Source organism: Pithys albifrons, chromosome 2, assembly GCF_047495875.1.
Source record: "Pithys albifrons albifrons isolate INPA30051 chromosome 2, PitAlb_v1, whole genome shotgun sequence".
NCBI classification, from domain to species: Eukaryota; Metazoa; Chordata; class Aves; order Passeriformes; family Thamnophilidae; genus Pithys; species Pithys albifrons.
In genome coordinates this window covers 89,539,245-89,558,489 of record NC_092459.1, presented here as the reverse complement: position 1 = coordinate 89,558,489, position 19,245 = coordinate 89,539,245, and the positions used below count along the sequence as shown (strand labels likewise).

At 38.3% G+C, this 19,245-nt stretch overlaps 1 protein-coding gene across 1 annotated transcript in view; it reads left to right on the top strand.

The window, feature by feature from the left end:
* The window catches only part of PRKCE (protein kinase C epsilon), a 296,445-nt gene that overhangs the window by 256,761 nt on the left and 20,439 nt on the right, over positions 1 to 19,245 (top strand). Inside the window, exons 12-14 of the mRNA XM_071577229.1 lie at positions 9,709 to 9,847; positions 12,701 to 12,889; positions 18,040 to 18,186. Of these exons, the coding sequence (XP_071433330.1) occupies positions 9,709 to 9,847; positions 12,701 to 12,889; positions 18,040 to 18,186 (475 nt within the window). The remainder of the gene's footprint in view (positions 1 to 9,708; positions 9,848 to 12,700; positions 12,890 to 18,039; positions 18,187 to 19,245) is intronic.

Genomic DNA, 19,245 nt, shown 5'->3' with positions numbered 1-19,245 from the left:
CTTTGGGAATGCAACTGAAGCTTCCACATCAGGATCCTGCTACTCCTGGAGTACAATTACAGTCAGTAAAGTGGAGAAGGATGGGCTGTGGACTGAGCTGTGCAGTCCACATGTTCTGTGAATCAACTGCTTGAAGGCACCTGTGGAGATGGCTGTGGAGGGAGCTGGGACCATGATTCCTCAATTAAACCCTAACGTCTGGTAGGATAAATCTGATCAGAATCCTGGAAAATACAGGAAAGAAAATTAAAACCACAACAAAATGTTTCATAACTCTAATTACTTTGATGTTTAGGGTAAATTTTTTTAATTGATGGAATTGTGGTGAATTACATAATATCTTTTTATTTTGTCTTTGCTCTTATCTGTGTAAGGCAGTAATAGATCCTTGTTGTGGGTTATTAAGAGTTAGAAGGCTTCATTGCTGAGATAGCTGAATGAGAACTGCCACAGAAATGCAAGGTGCTACCTGGGTAGGCATGCAATTTTTGGCCCTGTTTTTCTGTTGTGTGTGAGAAAGCTTCACTCAGAAGTTGGCAGGAGAAGAATTTCAGTCTTTTGGTTAGGCATGGAAACTGTATGCCTGAAACACCACTACTCTTTATGTTTGCATATTTTGTATTCCATTGTTGTTCAAATGATAATGATTTTGTCATCCTACGTCCTAAGGTCACTGAGGAAAAAAGCCCCAACAAATCACAACATTGCTTTTGGCTTCCAAACAAAAACTTTTGAACAGATCCAAGCTTAATTAGTGTGTCTACTGATAAATTGGCTTTCTAAGGTTCTGGTAACATTTTTTCAGAACTGAGTTTTTGAAACTTGATCTGACAAGCTTTTCTAGCTTCACACCACCCTTTTACTGTCTTTCATCAAGTGGTTTTATCAAATAGCAATTAAGTATTGTTTTCTTTAAAAGGATTATAGACATACATAGTAGGCACTTTTAGTTTGCGCTCCACCTAACCCATTGTTATAATACACAATCTTATTTTTATGTTATTTGAGATATAAAAATAAGAGCACAAAGCATTGAAACCAACACAGTAGAATACCACAGTTTGAGTCAGTCCTTGACTAAGCCCGGGGACCTCTATTGTCTCCATTTGGATCATCAAGGTGTCAGTGAGGACAAGGTTTATCACGTTACATGTTTAGCAAAGACTTAGCACATAGGCTTTGTGGCAGAGGCTGAAACAGTACAGATTTCAGCCTGTCATTCCGAGCTTGAATATGCAGAGCCAGTTAAGAATTTTTCAGCTGAAGTTTTCAAGAAAAAAGTTTAAAAATGGTGGTTTTAACCAAAGTAGAGACAATGAGAAAGGAAGAAAATTCCTGAGAGAACTAGTGGTGGCGTTAATGTCAGGACACTCAGTGGGGTGATGGGGGAACAGGACCCGCAGTCAGCTCAATCCCTGCCTGGAGCACCAGGCGGGGAGCTGTTTATGTGCTACTTTCACAAAAAGCTTTGAATAATTTGGGTTTTCACCCAGAGTGAAACACAAATGGTTTGTAAAATCTCAAGAAGCCTGACAGAATCATTTGCTATCTAGTTTAGCTGCAAGTTTCTGAGGCAGATTGTCCTATACAATAAGCCTAATATGAAGCCAGCTGCATTCATGATAGTTCTTATTTGGTACAAAAATTCCAGGCCTGTGGGCCAAGGGAAGGGAGAGTTGCCACTGGTATCCTACAAAAAACTTGTCTATATTAGGGCTTTGCCAGTAGGCTAAGTCAAGGAGCAGCATTGTATCACTAGATCCCTTTCCTGCCTCAGGCCCATGGAAAAATTGTTGCATTTCCAGGTAGGAGTCATGAGAGATGAGGTTTATAAAGCAACGTGATGTGGGTGCATAAGGCAACCTTCTCTTGAAAAACAGAGACCGCTCCCTTCAGTGCTTAGCCAATTTTAGAGAATGTTTTACATAATGTCTATTTGAACTTGTACATATTTCACTTACATTCATAAATAAAAATGTGAAAATAATAAAAAAGGAAAAGCCATACAAAGGAAAGCTGTTAAGTACAATATATTTATTTGTCTGCACATTATTTAAAGGAAACTCAGCATAATAAGATAAGCAGATCAGGCACAGCAATGCCCAAAGCTGCTACCGACAATTGTAATAAAGTTATGGTCAAAGCCATTAAAGTGCTGTATAAAGAAATTATTTTATAGAAAATGTTTTTCTGCTACCAGAAAAGTCATCGGTTTCCTTAAGCTGCTGGAAATGAGTATTCAACCTTTGTTCAATATGTCATTAAGACATCAGTGAACCCTTAGGGCCATTTAATGCATATGGCCTTCTTTTCCATTTTGGGACCTGGCTGACCTGACAGATTTCTCAGCATTAGACACTGCTGAAACATGTGATGCTGCACATCAAGCAAACCATGCTTTGCCTTCTGTACAGCCATGGACAGCGAACATGGGTTTATCTCCCTCTGATCTCTTTGGTGGGTAGATAGCAAATTGCCTTTTGCTACATCCCTCTTCCCATCTCTGCCACCCCCTTAGTCCACAAGTTATTTGTGCAAGTGGCAGTGTGATGAATTCAGTGTTATATAAGTAAAGATGTGTGTTTTTAAGAGTAAACATGCCTGACAAGAGAGTGTCACTATGATCACATTAAAAACCAACAGTTTCCATTTATGTTTAGCCTGTTATCTGAACTGTCACTGTTTGCTTCGACAAAAATTAATTGTAGGATCTCTGGCTTTATTTGAAACCAAGTCTGTGATCTTAATTTTCCCACAATTAGCCATTTTACATACTGATACGCATCAGTATAAGGTGGATTCACTTTAGTCCAAACTTGGCACTGCTGAAAAGTTGGCAGTTTTCATATCTGAACAGCAGATTTTTCTGTATATTGCTGAGTATGGCTCTGCTGCAGTGGTTGTGCTAGATATTGTCTTTATTTTTTGATAATATCAAGTAATATAACAGTGACAAAAACATGTATCAAAAATCCAGTAATTACTTAATGGGTCAACATAAAAACAAAGGAGAAAAATTTCAAGACTTTCAGATAATCACAAGCAAAACTGAGATAATCCTACTACAAGAAAAGCAGTAAAACCCTTTTTTCCTCACTGTTATCTCACTCAGGTGTCCCCCTACTTCCTCCCTGTTAACAAATACTGCTCTACTGTCGTGAATCCACTCATAAGCATGAACAGTCCTATTTCTTACTCTGTAGATAAGGGAGGTCAGTGGTAGGACCTGATATCCAACAATGCTGTCATTATTGCATCTTCATGCTCAGTAACATCAGAAAATACAGGCTCCTTCTTTCCCACAGAGTTTTTCAAATGGGGGAAAAAAATTATTATTAGTTTGCTTAGTAGGTATGGTTTGAATTTTGCCAGTTTTCTCTTATCTGTTGGAGGGGGGCAAAAGAGCTTTGTTGATGGGTTGTGACTAAAATACTTAGAGAAACAAAAGAATCCTCTGGTGTAGTATGGTCCTAATATATCTGTCCTGTTCGCTTTATGCATGGAAACTGAGACTGAGTTGGTGAGAGCTAATCACTAAAGCAGCTAACATCAGAACATTAAAATTGCTGACTTTTTGTTTCCTGACTAGCTCCATATAGAACTTCATCTTCCTTAGAACTGTAACTCTGTATATTAGTTATCAATACTTTGAGGACACGAATGTGTTTGAAGAGCTGAGATAAAGATTTTGGTGAATTTATTAGTCTTCCAGAAAATACCATTTCAGACAGTGGGGTACAAATGATCCACATTCTGCTTGTCATTCAAATTTGTGTTGAAAATGCCACAGCAACTAAAATTATAGCAAAGAGTAAATTTGTGCTGCCTACATGAGAGACCTGATGTTACAGGTTAGCATCTGTCTCAAAAGCAATTTGGATACCAGTGAGTAAGTGAGAAAGTAATTCTAGGAATGTGGAAGTCTTACCTTAATTAAATAGACCAAAAATTTCTTGTTGAAATGGGTAATGGATAGAATGAGGATATTGCCTTCAGTTATGAATTTCAATGACTCTAGTAACTACAGAATGATTCCGATGGTTTTCCATTTTGTTGGAGGAAGTTTCCCTTTTACCTTCTGTGGTTTCTTCTGTGAGCAGCCTCTCTATGTAAAGCCTGCGGTGCAGAAAGGATGTGATTTTCCCATGCAGGGCACCAATGGCAATAATTTCAAATACACTATTAAAAGCATTTATTGCAGTTGAAAGTCACCAAAAAATGGCTGTTCAGTAGTTACATACTTTAGACTTGTGTTGCTGCTTTCAGATCTTTCCCAGTTGGTGTTTTATAGATGTTTAGTAAGGTACAATCCTTCATTTAACTTTCACCTTATAAAGAGATATTCTTGCATTCAGGGTTGTTATTTATAGAAAATAATTGTTAAGCTTCATTCTGTGAAATGTATATGCTGTCTAGTTTTGTTGCTCATTTAACAGAGTAGAAGGAGATACCCTGTAAAGTGGTTACTTACCAGCTTGTGATCAAGTTTCTCAGCTACTTGATCTTGTTCTTCAAATATGTATTTCCTTAGTTGCTGATGTTTACCCTGTTCAAAGGCTCCTATTAGTAATGTTTGGCAGACTTTCTTATTTTGCTGGTCAAAACCAATCTTGGCTCTTTAATCATCTTCCTTTCAACAAGAAAATTGTGTGTTATCTAAATGACACGTGTGACACATAGGGCCGTGCTCACAGGGTGCTAATCTTGCTGGCTACTGTTTAAGAACCCAGTCCTGTGAAATACTCGGCCACTGACCCTTTGTAGGAAGTCAGTGTCTCATGGTACTTGTGTGTGGAGGAAGGAATGAGCGTTATGAAAGTTTTCTCACAGGTTACCTGTAGTTGGCCTGCTCTTCTGTTCCAACTTGCACTAATGTAACTGTAATAATCCCGATTCTGTGTTGAGATCCTGCCAATCATTCCAGCTTCTGAGGTGATTGTGATGCTGGCAGACATCCAGAAATGGAAACCTAGACTTAAATTTCTGTTTAAAGATTTCTGAGAGTGAGGAGAAAAAAAAAAGGAAAAGAAAATTAAAACCCCAGCCCACAACATTTCACACAATGACTGCTCAAGTCAACTGAACTGACTCTACAAAATACCTTGGCAAAAAAACAAAGGAAAGAAACAGCTTAATATAGCATTGCTGCATTCAAGCAAACTGGGCATTTTCCTGGCTTAACTGGTTAGGTTGTTTGCAGTAGCATGTGAGTAATTACTCAGATTGTAGGAACTCATTTTGTCAGACAGAGATGACTTTCTTAGTTCCAACAAAGAGAATGCAAAATGAGAAAAAGAAGATTTTAATAGAGCTTTGTCACTGGGCTATCTGACACTGTATTATTTGGTATGCTCTGATTCAGAGGTAGACAACCAGCACTAAAACCAGGAGACAAAAGACAGAATGGATCAGAGTGGAATGTTCTGTACAGACAATTACTTTACATTCTAAAGAGTGATGGCTGTTTACTTTTTGAGAAGTAGGAGAGCTGGCTGGTTCTTAGAACACTTCTGGGGAAATATGGGTCTTAAACTAAAGCTTCAAGTTTTGGGGTTTTTTGAGTGAAACTGTTGCTCTGGAAAGACAAGCTTCCCTGAAAACTCCTTTTCTGTTACTTTTTCATTTGTTTCCTCATCTCTGTCTGTTTTGGTGGGTTTTTTTCCCTGTGAGGTGTTAAATAGCACATTATCTATTTCTGTCTCTTATTTATTTATTTTTTAATTAACTAAGATTTCTTTTTCCAAAGTTGCATAGTTGAGGGGATTTGGTGGGGTTTCTTGGTTTCAGGAGGAATTTTTTTAATCTGGCAACTCTAAACTGGCAGAATGGTTTTTTAGTGCAAGCACTTTTGCGGACTATGATAATCCTGTGGGCTAGCTATGAATTTGGCACTTTGGCAGACTCCCAGATTACCTTTTAACCTCCCATATGTACTTTGACGAGAGTCATACTGCTGTTGTTTTAGCCTCTTCCAAATTTCTCTTGAAACTATGGTGCACTTTGTGATAACACAAATCTACTGGTATTAAATTTCATTACTGCGTGAGTAATTAAGCTGCTGTCCTCAGTGCCTTCAATAGAGTTTTGAAGAGGCTTATAGGCTTCACTGCACTGTTTTGGCTTGCTGAAGGGATCTGAGATGTTTTTCTTCTGTCAAGATTATAGATTGGTAAATGGCAAAAAAGTTAAATTGGCTTGTGGTTTTACAGGTAGGCTTAAAAATTCATTATCGGTCTTGGCAGGTAGTCAGAAGTTAATAGTTAGGCTCTTCCTGGTTTTCTCTTGGCTCAGTTTGTTTACATGGGTTTGCCACTGTCAAGTTAAATTTTTATTGCTAATTTCTGTGTCTTATAAAATTCGTTAAGGAAATAAAGACAGTGGTGAGTATCTTGTCCATTATATGGTGGCTTAGTGTTAGTGCTTTATTACTGTTGGGATTTCTCTTAGCTTAGAAACTTCTTGGGTGACCGACCACATCTCCAGTCAACTCCTGCCTAGCATATGGGTGGAATTAAATGAAACTTAAATGATTTTAGGTCCTAACAGCTCCAGTGTGTCACCTGCCTGGGAAGTCCTGTGGTCAGAGCTAGAATAACATTTAAGAGTCTTTTGATAAAAATACTGCAAATAAAAGCAGGTACATTTTCCTGAACAACCTCTCAAATTTCATCAGTTCCTAAATAATTATATGTATTATGACCTTCTTTCTAACAATCTGATGTGATGATGGCTGAAACTGGTTCCAAGATTACATCAGATATAATTACACTTTGGTTTCTTTATCTGAACATCTTGGCTTTTTGAAATATAGCTTCTATTCTTCCTTAGTTGAGGAACATCCAAGATAACACTGCATTTGGAAGGTTAAAAGCTGCAGCTACAAGCTTATTTCCTTCTTCATCAGCAAGAGCCTTATCCTGTTGTACTTGATCACATTCCATTTGATGATGCTACAGTCCTGACTTAAAGCAGGTCTTTTGACTGTAACACTTGAATTTCACTGAAAGAGCAGTTTGGGGAAGGCACATGATTTTTGGAACAGGGAGCTCTATACTGTTCATTTGATTTCTTTGCAGGGCACAGAGATGTTGATATCTGTTTGCCCTGGCATTGGACAATTTTTGCAAATAACTTTCCAGAGGTAGGAAGAAGGGGTTATTTGATGGGTTCAGTAGTTACATGTAGGGGATTGGGTTGTAGCCAGCTGGATCTTGGATTGTTTAGGAACTCCTGAAATGGATGACCTTAAGGAATGATAAAATATGTAGCCTGCTCCACGGGGCCTTACATGGGTGACCAACTGAGGACCTTCAAGAGCAGTGTCACTGATCTGGTGTTAGCAAAGGGCATATTGGTTAAAAAAACCCACATTTCTACAGCCAGTATATACTTCAGCTACATAAACCATATCTGATAATGCTAGTTTATGTAGGAGACAGTGGTTTTACTGTTACTGAGATAAATCTGACTTTGTTGTTCCATGTCAGACTTCTTTCACACACACAAACCACTTTGTAACACGTACACAGCGCAGTGTATCTCTACGCACACTGTAAGGCATCCAGTGCTTCCAGGTGTCTGATTTACTGCACAGATGTGCAGGCCTTGAGTAGCAAGTCCACAGTGTCCCAAAAATATCTGATTTGTATGCTGGCCTGTGTGTGTGCACAGCTAGACTTGGCGAATGAAGATTTGGGACAGGGCTCTCCCCACGTGGGTGTGCCCTTCCAGCCTGCGCAGTGGATTTTTTAGGTGAGGCACAGCGTGCACAGAACTGGCCCCACCATTTAAGTCCTAAGGTCCATCTGCCATGGCCGAGCGAGCTTGGACAGTGACAGTGAAGTCCTCAGGACTGCCACAGCACCCGGTACTGACCGGGGCTGACCCTGCTGAGCATCCAAGATGTGACGGGATGGAATGGCAGGGAGGCATTGAACTGCCAGGAGACGGTCCCATTGAGACTTGAACTCAGGTCCTTGGGATTCAGAGTCCAGAGTGCTCTCCTGTACACCACAGGACCACCCTTGCTGACCTGTAAACCTGCTTGAGAAATATGTGGGTCAGCATGTTCAAAAATGTTTAAGTGTCAAAAGAAAAAAAAATCCACCCCCTGAAGTTGGGGTGAGAGGGAGAAAAAGACATGTCTGGAGAAATCCCAGAAATACTGTAGCCTTGGACATGTCTCCAAAAGCTCTTAAAATAATGCAGCCTTGGAAGGGCTGTTTAATCATTTCATTTGGGTGAATGCTTCCACCAGGTTATGATGCCTATGGTTCTAAAGTCTGGAGTCTGATACAGAAATACTTCTTTAAAAGAAATCCTCACACTAAGGGGAAGACTTCTCATCCCTCACTCAGGTCAAATTTGTTGTCATCAAGAATTTTTGCAAAAAAAATCCTTATAACTTTTCATCGGCTTTTGGGGTGAATTGTATTTGCAGACTTTGGCATGGGATTTTATTCCTCCTACTGATTTAGAACTTGCCTATGCACACACACTCATTTTTTCATCAATTCCATCTATTGAAATTTCTCTAATTAGTGCAGGAAAAACAATTGTGATCAGAAAGCATCCTGAAGTCCCCTAAAGATGAGTGCTCCACTTTTGATTCTCACCTCTTCATATAGACAGTGTCTGCATTTATTACTATGTATTTTTAATGTACAGGAGAGGTATCTAAAAGCCTAGACAGAAATATAAAAATTAAGTGCTCCATGCAATATAAGTGGGATTTTTTGCATTTGTTTTATGTCTATTTTATTGTTTCTATGTGGTGAATAATTTTTAATTGTTTTGGTTTCTTTTTTCATGCAAGTGAGAGTTCTTTTAATGACTGACTTTCCAGATGCTTTTGTAGTTTAGTCTAAGGCAAGTGGCAGGTAAGTTAGATGGTACTCAGCATCCATTGTTTTGGAACATTCAATAATTATCAATGGTATATTTAGAAAATGTGCAGAGGGCAAGACAGGAAAGGTGGATATCCTTTTCTCAACCTTTTTTTGACCTTACCCAATTTAATAACCAAAGAATTGTCTGGATTCAACACAAAGACATTTGTATAACAAGTGATCAGAAACAGCTGCTAAGATGTGTTGTTGAACAATGAATGCAAAATATTCCTATGAGATTAGTTTTGAGCAGATTTAAACTGCAGAAATTAATGCTCCTAGAGGATGGGAATGTTGTTTTTCATCCCTCTCATTGCAATCTGAACTTTGCATTACTAGTATACATTAAGAATCCAATTCAAAATAATCCAAGTTTGAAAGTACCTATTAATTCAGCCCATAGGATAGACTGTGGCTAAATTGGTGCTCCTTGCTTTGTGCAAAAAACTGAGAGTGGCTTCACTAGACATTGTTGACCTACTTCACACTGACAGAATGTTAGATTTGTGGCAAACAAGAAACTGAGATATTTTCCAAACATTTCTAATGCTGTCTTGAATACAGCTGTGCTTTAGTGCATCTAAAGAGAGTAAAGGCCTGGTCTTGCAAAATGCTTGTAATTGCCTGCCTCATTATTTTATTGCCATTAACTAGATCTATTTATTGACTTCTAGCAACTTTTCATGCACACATGTGAAGCAAATTTCTCCGTGGTGTTTGTGAAACCATTTGTTTGTCATATTCTGTAGCTTATTGTGAAATTCAAGAGCACATGATCAAAATTTGAGAGCTGATTTAATTTGAAGTCTTTATATTTCAGGGACCTGAAACTGGACAATATTCTTCTGGATGCAGAAGGCCACTGTAAACTGGCTGACTTTGGGATGTGCAAAGAAGGGATTCTGAATGGAGTGACCACCACAACCTTTTGTGGCACGCCTGACTATATAGCTCCGGAGGTACTTTTTTGCACTGCACTAAGAGTACAGATATTGTCATTTATCAGACTGTTACATGTGTAATTTTAGACACTCTTTACATGTAGGTGAAAACAATAGAAGATGCAGACTAGACTCTACTGCATTTTCACCTCGGCAATCATGTAGAAATTGGTTGTATGTATGTATGGTTGGGCTTCACAAACACAGATTTGGGCAGGGCTCTCTTCCCACGTGGGTGTGCCCTTCCAGCCTGCGCAGTGGATTTTTTAGGTCAGGCACAGCGTGCGCAGAACTGGCCCCACCCTTTAACTCCTAAGGTCCATTTGCCACGGCCGAGAGAGCTTGGACAGTGACAGTGAAGTCCTCAGGACTAGAACCTACAGCCCCCAGTATTCCCAGGAGGTCTCCCATCCAAGTACTAACCCAGGCTGACCCTGCTCAGCGTCCAAGATCAGACAGGATCGGATGTCAGGGAGGCATTTAACTGCCTAGAAATTGGTTACTCTGCTGCTAACAAGCAGAATACCATGGTAATAGGAGTGACAAAGCATGGTTTTTCTCTTACTTGTTTCCTGAAATTAGAAGTATTCTTCTCCGTTCACTCGTTTCTGATTGAGCATCATTGTGATGATTTTTAGCAGCCTTTATGGTGCTAGATGCAGCTGATTATTGTTACAAGTCTTTAGTAGTTAAAACCATGTTTGTATTTTTTAATGAGACATAGAAGGACATGTTCATACACTAGAGACCATATGTTTGGTGTCATTTTGCATACAGTCTTTCTGGGAATATGATTTTTTTAAATTTTGTTTAAAATATCTGTGAGTAAAAAATCCTATGTATGTCATACTTCTCCTTATAGGGAGAAGCATAAAGTATACACTTGCATAGAAAGATATAAACTTTTCATATAGATGCTGCATATCAGGTGGCAACATTTCAAGGGGTTCATTGGACAAAAGAAATAACTGAGAATAGTGCAGGTTTTATATATCCTAGATTTTAATATTATGAGATGCATTTTCAAAGGGCCTAAAATTGAACAGTTATTCTGCTAGGCAGACTTTGTCTGCTCAGTTTGGTTAGTAACCTGTGCATCTTTCCACTGAAAATTCAATGTGCTGATTTAATGTAAAAGTGTCATTGGTTTATGTTTCATCAACCATAAACTGGCAGTGAGGAAAAATGTTATTTATTATTCATTAGAGACAGTAAATCATAAATCCATAATGTTAGTGTTCATGGCTGTCAGACTTTGGTAGCACAACTAATAAGGTATGAATCATCTTGAAACTATTATAATATAAATGTGTGTTTTATGGAGTTTGAAAAGTATTGCAGCATTAAAAGAAAATAAATACCAGTGTGATGATTTTGGTTCTTTATGAACTCTTTTCTGATTCAGTGTGCTAATTAAGTTCTTTGTCAAATTCTTTGAAAATTATTGCTGAAGATAAAGCAGTAATATGAGCCCAAGAATGTTTACATGAAATCCTGGTTTTGCTCGAGTCAGTACTCAGGCTTCTAATTTGTCATAGCAATTGCAGAAGTTTATCTCCTGTTTCTCTTGCGTCATGGTGATATGTTTCAATTTCCTTTTCTTTAGCAATATTTGAGTTCCAAAGGGTGCCCAGAACACTTGAAAAGTACAGAATCACAGACTATTCTGAGTTGGAAGGGACCCACAAGGATCATCGAGTCCAACTCTTAAGTCAATGACCCACATAGGGGATTGAACCCATGACCTTGGCATTATTACAACCAAGGTTTAAGCAAGTGAGCTAATCTCAGGATCTTTTGATGAGTACCATTTTCTATATTTAGTGGCTGTAAAATATAATTTCCATTCAATGAAGAATGCAGTTGGGAACCAGGCCTGTGTATCCAAATGTTAAAATCGTTTCTGTTATTATGTTAAGACTGAATTTGGTTTTATATTGGTCTTGATTCTAAATACAGCACTAAGTTCACACAAGATTCACCACGGGGCTTCTGACTGTAACATTAAGCATTGTGTAAGGAGGTGGTGGTAGATTTGTTGCCATTCCAAGTCATTTTAAGACAAGCAGCTTCACCTTAAACAGGCACCCAGTCTGCTTTCCCCAGTCCTCTGCCATGCTGAACCATTGCAGCCAAACTGCAACATGCTTTGGAGTGAAAAAGGAGACAAGAACTGAACTTCTTCCTTGTACAACACTAGTCCTATAACACCAAGGAGTACAATAGAATTCCACCATCCTAACCAACTACTCCCTACTAAAGATAGCTGCTACAAAGTTGAACTTGAGCCATTTGAAAAGTTGAAGCCAGTTTTTCTGAGAGCAAGTGCAGTGAAATGAGTCCTACAGTGAAATGTGTTGTACAGTGGTTTAATGCTGTTAAAAGAACTTGAACAAAACCACTTTTGGCTTCCTTCAGCCCTACCTAAAGGACAAGAATAAATCCCTCGGATGATCTCTGTGCAGCATTACAAGCTGGTTCAGTTTGTTTTGTTCAAGATAGAGACGAGGAAATGTTTCACATTTTCCACCAATCTGTTTTGTATATGTGATCTTTTTCCCCCTATAGCGTGACCTGCTTTAAACAGTTTGGAAGGATATGCAGCCCTTTTGCTCACGAGCATAGTCTTTTACTCAGGGGACTGATAAACTCAGTCAGTACTTCTGAGAACAACATAGCATTGACACTTAGCTGTGTTAGGGCAAATTGTATGGGTAAGAGAGCCTGCCTGCTGTTACTGAAATCAGTGTGGGATTTAGTCCTTCTTAGGCACTGGGGAAAAGAAGGGGTGTATCATGTTGAAATAGCAAATGTGCAGCCAAGAGTGTTGTCTAACTTGTCTATGCAATCCTCTCTCTTTTTCTGTGCTAGATCCTCCAGGAGTTAGAATATGGTCCCTCAGTGGACTGGTGGGCCCTGGGTGTTCTCATGTATGAAATGATGGCTGGTCAGCCGCCCTTTGAAGCTGACAATGAAGATGATCTCTTTGAATCCATCCTCCACGATGATGTATTGTATCCAGTCTGGCTCAGTAAAGAAGCTGTCAGCATTTTAAAAGCAGTGAGTCTTCCATTACTTGCTTTCCTCCTACTCTTCGTGGATTTTTTGGGAGTTAGTTTGTTGGTTTTTTCCCTTGATTAAAATTGAATTTGCTGAAAGTTGTTGAGAGCAGTCACCGCTGGGAGTTCAAGCACAGTTCAGAGTGCCACTGTTAGGATAATGGGGCCTGGGATAAATTACACTGCTTGTGGGAAAGGAACACAATGTTTGTATTCCACGCAGTTGTACACTGTATAAATCTGTGTACTGCAGATTCATGTTTCAGGGAAAACCCAACCAGCTAGAACTGTGCAATCTCTTTGACACTTTATATGCTGCATGTTTGGCAGAATGGGGGAAGTGCTACATAATTAAAGAAACAATGTTTTTTATTTAACCCACTTACAAAATTTCCTGTCCATCTGCCTTTCTTCCCCTGTCGTCAAGATGGGTTGAAATGAAAACCCTTTATTTACAGCTGCATGTCCTATTTTATAGTTCATGTGGCACTTTGATAAGCAGTCTTACTTTAGTGTAAACTATGAGTAGTGACTTGACAGAAACGTATGTCACCAAATGCCACAATTTTTTTAATCGGTCAAAATGTGTCACTGGGGAACTTCAGTTTTTAGACAACCTCCCTAAAGTCAGGTTTACTTCATTGCCATGACACTGACATAAATTCTTTCTTCTGTGCCAGTATCGTCCTAAAATTCAAAACAAAACAATACAGAAGCAGTATGCCAATTCCTATAGTTTGAAAACCTATATTTTTAAGACTTCTGTCTTAAAAAATAACGAGGTTTTTACTCCACTTTCCCACCTCCTTTAAAACTGGAAAAATTGAACCTTTACATATATTTTTCTTTCAGCACCTGGAATAAGGGAAACTTTCAATTAAGAGGGCAGCTGGTACTGTAAAATCCTGCTGAGCTCTTCATACAGGGTTACCTTTTAAAATTATCTGTAAAACTTGAACAAATTCTGATTTTAACACCAGTGGACAGCTAACACATTCTGCAGAAATGCTCATCTTGATCTTTTAATGAAAATATCTCCAGGCTCTTTCTAGCTGAGTGAGACAGGTGCTCTATCAGATGATTCAAAGCAGAAGTCAAAGTTAACTTCTCTGAATTCTTTGCTGGAATCTCTCTTTTGCTGCATTCACTGTAGGGAGAACATGGAGGATTTATTAATGCTGATAATAATTTGTTAATATATATTCTCCCCTCTCCCATAAATAGCTCTCTGATTACTCTTCATTAGCTGACATGATACTTTCATGCATTCATTTTTCCTTCCAGACTTTGATTATTTTACTTCAGCATTAAAATGTGTGGACTTGAGCTGCAGAATTCAGGCTGATATCCAGGGTACAGGGGTTATTTTGGTGCATTGTAGAGAAAGGATTGTTGCCAGTTTTCATACCTACATCTGAATTTCATTGTAGTTCAGGAGATTTTATGTAGTGTTTTGGTTTCAAGGTCTGTAAGTTATGTTCCTTTGCCATCCACAGGCTTCTTGAATCTCCATTAACTGACCTTTCTATTATTCTGAATCATGGAAGTATTTGTTGGAGAAGAAAATTTAACAGATAACTCTCTGGGTAGTATGTAATAGGAGAGCCATTGTAGCTACTGGGATGAGGTATTTGTTGTACAAAGGAAAGAGAGGAAGAGGTTCAACAATCAGTGTTATCTCATTTGTGGTTCAAGTAGTGAGATGTCTAACTCTTAATGTTATACATCTCCTTCATTAACTACACTCAAAAGCAGATGTAGAATTGGACTGCAGGTGTAAGCTATGTCTTTTTCTGAATGTAAGTGCAAGGGTGTTAATCCCTCTAAAGTTGTCTAAATTTCTTTTGAAGATGACTTTTCTAAAATTTTTATAAGACCGATTTCCTGGGTCTGTGTTTTGATAGTAGGCGTGATGGTTTGATCTTGCTGTAGTCATAGCATTTTTTATTTTACATCTTTCTGTCTAAACTTAATCCTCAATACCATTATAATCCTTAAAAAGAGATTGCATCCATTAAATAGATTTGCACTATAATAATGGATTATTCCTCATTGGGCAAGATGTCTCCATAGGTATAAATTAATATACTTTAATGGAGCTGTATCAGTTTACACCATAAAAAGAATACATTTGCTTGTGTTTAGCAACCTGCTGTCTGTGCATCTTTGGTGTAAAACCTGTTTGAAACTTGCGTTCTTCATCTTATCCTTGTCCACATTCTGTTAAATGAAGAACAGGAAAAACAGAGGAAAGAAAGAGGCGTCTGTGTATTTTACTGCTGAATGGTAGCAAGGGATTAACTTTGGAACACTTCGTTTCCTCACATTGTGCTTTGAGACGTGGGTTTTATTCTTTAGAAACTGTGTATTTTTACACTCCTTCAAACAACATGTAAGAAGGGTTTAATAAGAAGAAATTCTCTTGTATTAGGTAACAATGTTGTCTGAAGAAATGCTTTTCCTGTTATTTCCAACAAAACAGTTAAGGAGGATGATTTTACAGATCAGTATTACAAGGCAGCACCTTGCTTATCCCATGAAAATCCACAGATCTTATTAGTCCTGTTTCTGTGGATTTACAGGAATTGCTATTTGAATTGTTTCCTGTGTGGTAAGGAAAACAATTCTTCATTGAAATTGGCTCTGTGCTTCTTCATAAGTAATAGAGAGAGTTTTTCTCTACAGTGTATGTTCCCTGTGTATCTGAATGACAGAGATCTCTGGGTACAGGAGCAGAAATCTGTTTTTAAGATGTGTGATTTATTTCAAGAAGCAAAATTTTGGGATCCAAATGATTCTTGGTTCAGGCCCCAAGCTGCATGGCTGTCTCAGCAAGTTTTTGTCCTGTTACCATTTAAGTCAGTAGGAACAATGATTCTAAAAGGCTTCTCTTTTCATAAAAGGAGGTTTCTGCCTTAGTATGGGAAAATAAAAAGGCAACAGTTATGGCTATGGCTGTCAGCTCAGTTTGCAACCATCCCTTCAACACAGTGCAGTTAACGGCCCAGTGTGTCCTGAGAGTTGCATCATTGTTGATGCTTTTTTTAAACAGCTTGTGCTTCCGAAATAGAAGGTGATTAAATTCGTGGAATTAAATGTCCACTTTAGAAGTTTGAAATTATTTCATCATATATGCATATAATAATTTTGTTTGTTTGATTTAAGAATTCATTTTTTCAATTTGTTCTCCCTCATCATCCATTTTGAAGTTTCATGCAGTTTGTGAAATATAGCAAGAAATTGTACTACCTAGTCATGTTTGCATGTCCTGAGTTTCTTAAAAAAGGATATGTCAGATGCTTTGCCTGTCTCCAGCATAAAAAGAAGATAAAACGTGGCAGATACTAGGATCATATTTTACTTCTTTGATACACGGATTATATGGTACAAAAAGCATATCTTGTAGTTTCCATGATCTGTTTCTGCAATTTGTGTGGCTGCTGCTTCCTGGCCTGCTTACTCCAGTCCTGGAGATGAAATAAAGCAGAGGAATGCAGTAATGCATTTTGTGGTTTTCCAAGAGACCTCACCAAAGCACAGTAATCCTTTCAAAACCTTGTTTCTTCTGCCCATAGAAAATATGGCCTGTAGTTTAGATATGGTTTGTCCACTTGCAGAGGAGCTTGCAGAGCAGTGGAATATGAGACTGAAGAGAAGGATGTTCTTCGGAGCAGCACATGTATGTCAGAAACCACAGACAGAACTGCCTTGCTGATCTATGTTATATCTTTCAAATGATGGAAGGGTATTCTTCTGTGGATGGTGGATCTAGCTATCTAAAATAGTCTTCATGGCTTCTGTAGCTACTTACCTAATAACTGAAGTGCTGAAGCAAGGGCATGCATTACAGCGACTTTTTTCCTAAGTTTTCTTTCTACAGAAGTATAGTATAATGTGATACCTAGGTTAAAAAGTCACTGAAAAATTATCACATTTTATTTTTTTAATTGTCAAATGTTGTATAATGGCTGAATATGAAGTAATAGCAAAGCTTGACATCACAGAATCACAGACTATTCTGAGTTGGAAGGGACCCACAAGGATCATTGAGTCCAACTCTTAAGTCAATGGCCCATACAGGGGATTGAACCCATGACCTTGGCATTATCACAGCCACATTTTAACCAGCTGAGCAAATCTCAGGGTCAGATAAATCTACAGTGTGAGTGTGTATGTGTGTATAAGAGCAACATTCATTGCTGCTTGAATTGAAAGGATTCTGTGTCCACATTTGTTAGAGAAATAAGTAGAGCAATAGCTAATAAAAGAAGGAAAAAATAACACTGCAGAATTGGGAAAGGTATTATGAACTGCCACCATTTGCTGTCGATGCCTTACACCATTGGTGTAGCTTTTTGCTGAAAGGAATAGTAATTGTTTCAAAGTGTGACGTTTAGAAATTACGACACCACAGAACACCACTTAGTTCCCGTTGCTGGCAGTAATGGTGTACTGAAAATGAAAGGAAATGTGCAAGTTATATTATGGACTTTCACATGGTAAGCTTTCTGCTCCTACTGATCAGTCCATGTATTTCCTGAAACCAGCAGAATGCCTGTATTTCACGTAGCTGCAGTTGATGTTCTTACTTGTACTAGAATAAAATCCTAGAGGTGAGTAAGGAAGCTGTAGCTTTTCCTGTGTCTGGTTTAATGGAGTGTATGATTAAACAACCTACATATGCAAAGCAAATAAACAACAGTAAGCATAATATGTAGCACCTCTCTCTCGAATTAAGACTTTCTTTTTCAGTTAATATACAGCAAACAAGATAAAATAGCAGTTATCCTGACTATCTCTGTCAGGATAACTAAAGTGTCTCTGAGGGGGTTACTTTTTCCTTCTTTTCCTTCAGTATTTTTGACCAAAGCTAAGAAGTGCTGAAAGAATCTGTTCCTCTAGCACTCCCAGTCAGATGAAATTAGGAGGTCTCAGCAAGCAATTGAAAGAATTTCCTGCAGCAAATTTGCACTTTGGAGTCACTGAATCTTCTAGTTTGCTGGAACCTCTGGAATTTGGAGGGCCAGAAAAAAGAATCTTCTGATAGAGGACTTTATCAGGAATTAGAGTGTGTAATTAAGCTGCAAATGATTTCCAGCCATCGCCATTCATGTTCTAACTTTTCCCTCTTCTCACTCCCCCAACCTGTAGTTCATGACAAAAAACCCCAATAAGCGACTTGGCTGTGTGGCATCACAGAACGGGGAAGACGCGATTAAGCAGCACCCGTTTTTCAAGGAGATTGACTGGGTTCTTCTAGAACAAAGGAAAATCAAGCCACCCTTCAAACCTCGGATTGTAAGTAGCAGTTTGCATAACATTTAGAGAAAATTTCATTTGACAATTCTCTTTGTTGGCTTTTTGGAGACATGACATTACCTGACGTTGTATTTGGGGTTGAAATAAAAATGGTGCTGAAAAGATTGTCTTATTGTTTCAGTGAAGGTAAGTGTCAGGTACAGAGTCAATGCACAGGAAGATGTTCACATTCAATCACATAAACCATGAGAGGGTTCAAGGCCCTGTTTTAAATAATTATTTTATTGTGTTCTTAAAGATACTGTAATCAGAAGAGATTATTTCAATTGGGTATATACTGTCTGTACTTTTTGTGTGAATTCTTCTGCAGCTCTGCGCTGCTGATGGCCACTGGATTTTGTAGTAAAATACAGAGGGAAGGATTTGTGATCAACAATATTTTAATTGAAGTACTTGAAAAAACAGCTTCCCAGGGGAAAGAAATATACATCATGGCTAGATAAAGCTATGTAGTTACATTTTCCTGGGTAATAATCAAGTATTTCTTTTTTAAAGTAATAAAATTTTGAAAATAGCAGACTCACCTGCATAAACTATGAAAGCAAATCAAAAATCTTTTACTTATTCTGGTCTTCCTTGGGATGAAAATCCTTACAGTTAACCAAATGTCAGCTTTTCAGCTGACAATGTGTGGAGTTACTTTTGTGCTTGAACAGTGCAAGAGAGTCATTTTATGATAAAACCTTTGAGATCGATTTGCATCTTTTGACTTTGCACATTCCTAATTACAATGTTTGATTTGCCCATAAATAGGGTCAAGGTACTCATTTGTTTTTTCCTTTAGATGGTTTACAAAGGTATTAAAAAAAAACAAACAAACCCCCTAAGACTTTGGGCTCAACACTGAATTATAACTTAAGTTTAGAGGTGAAAAGTCCCCTCTGTTTTTGAAGAATTGCTGTCTGTCACATTTAATGCATTTCCTTGTAGTCCCGTGAGAGGCATTCCCCCAGGTTCCCTGTGTAGGTGGTGAAAGTAGGACTGTCCATCCAGAACAGGAGCCTGAGGCAGCTTCTCTGAGTCCACTCTTGGAGAAAT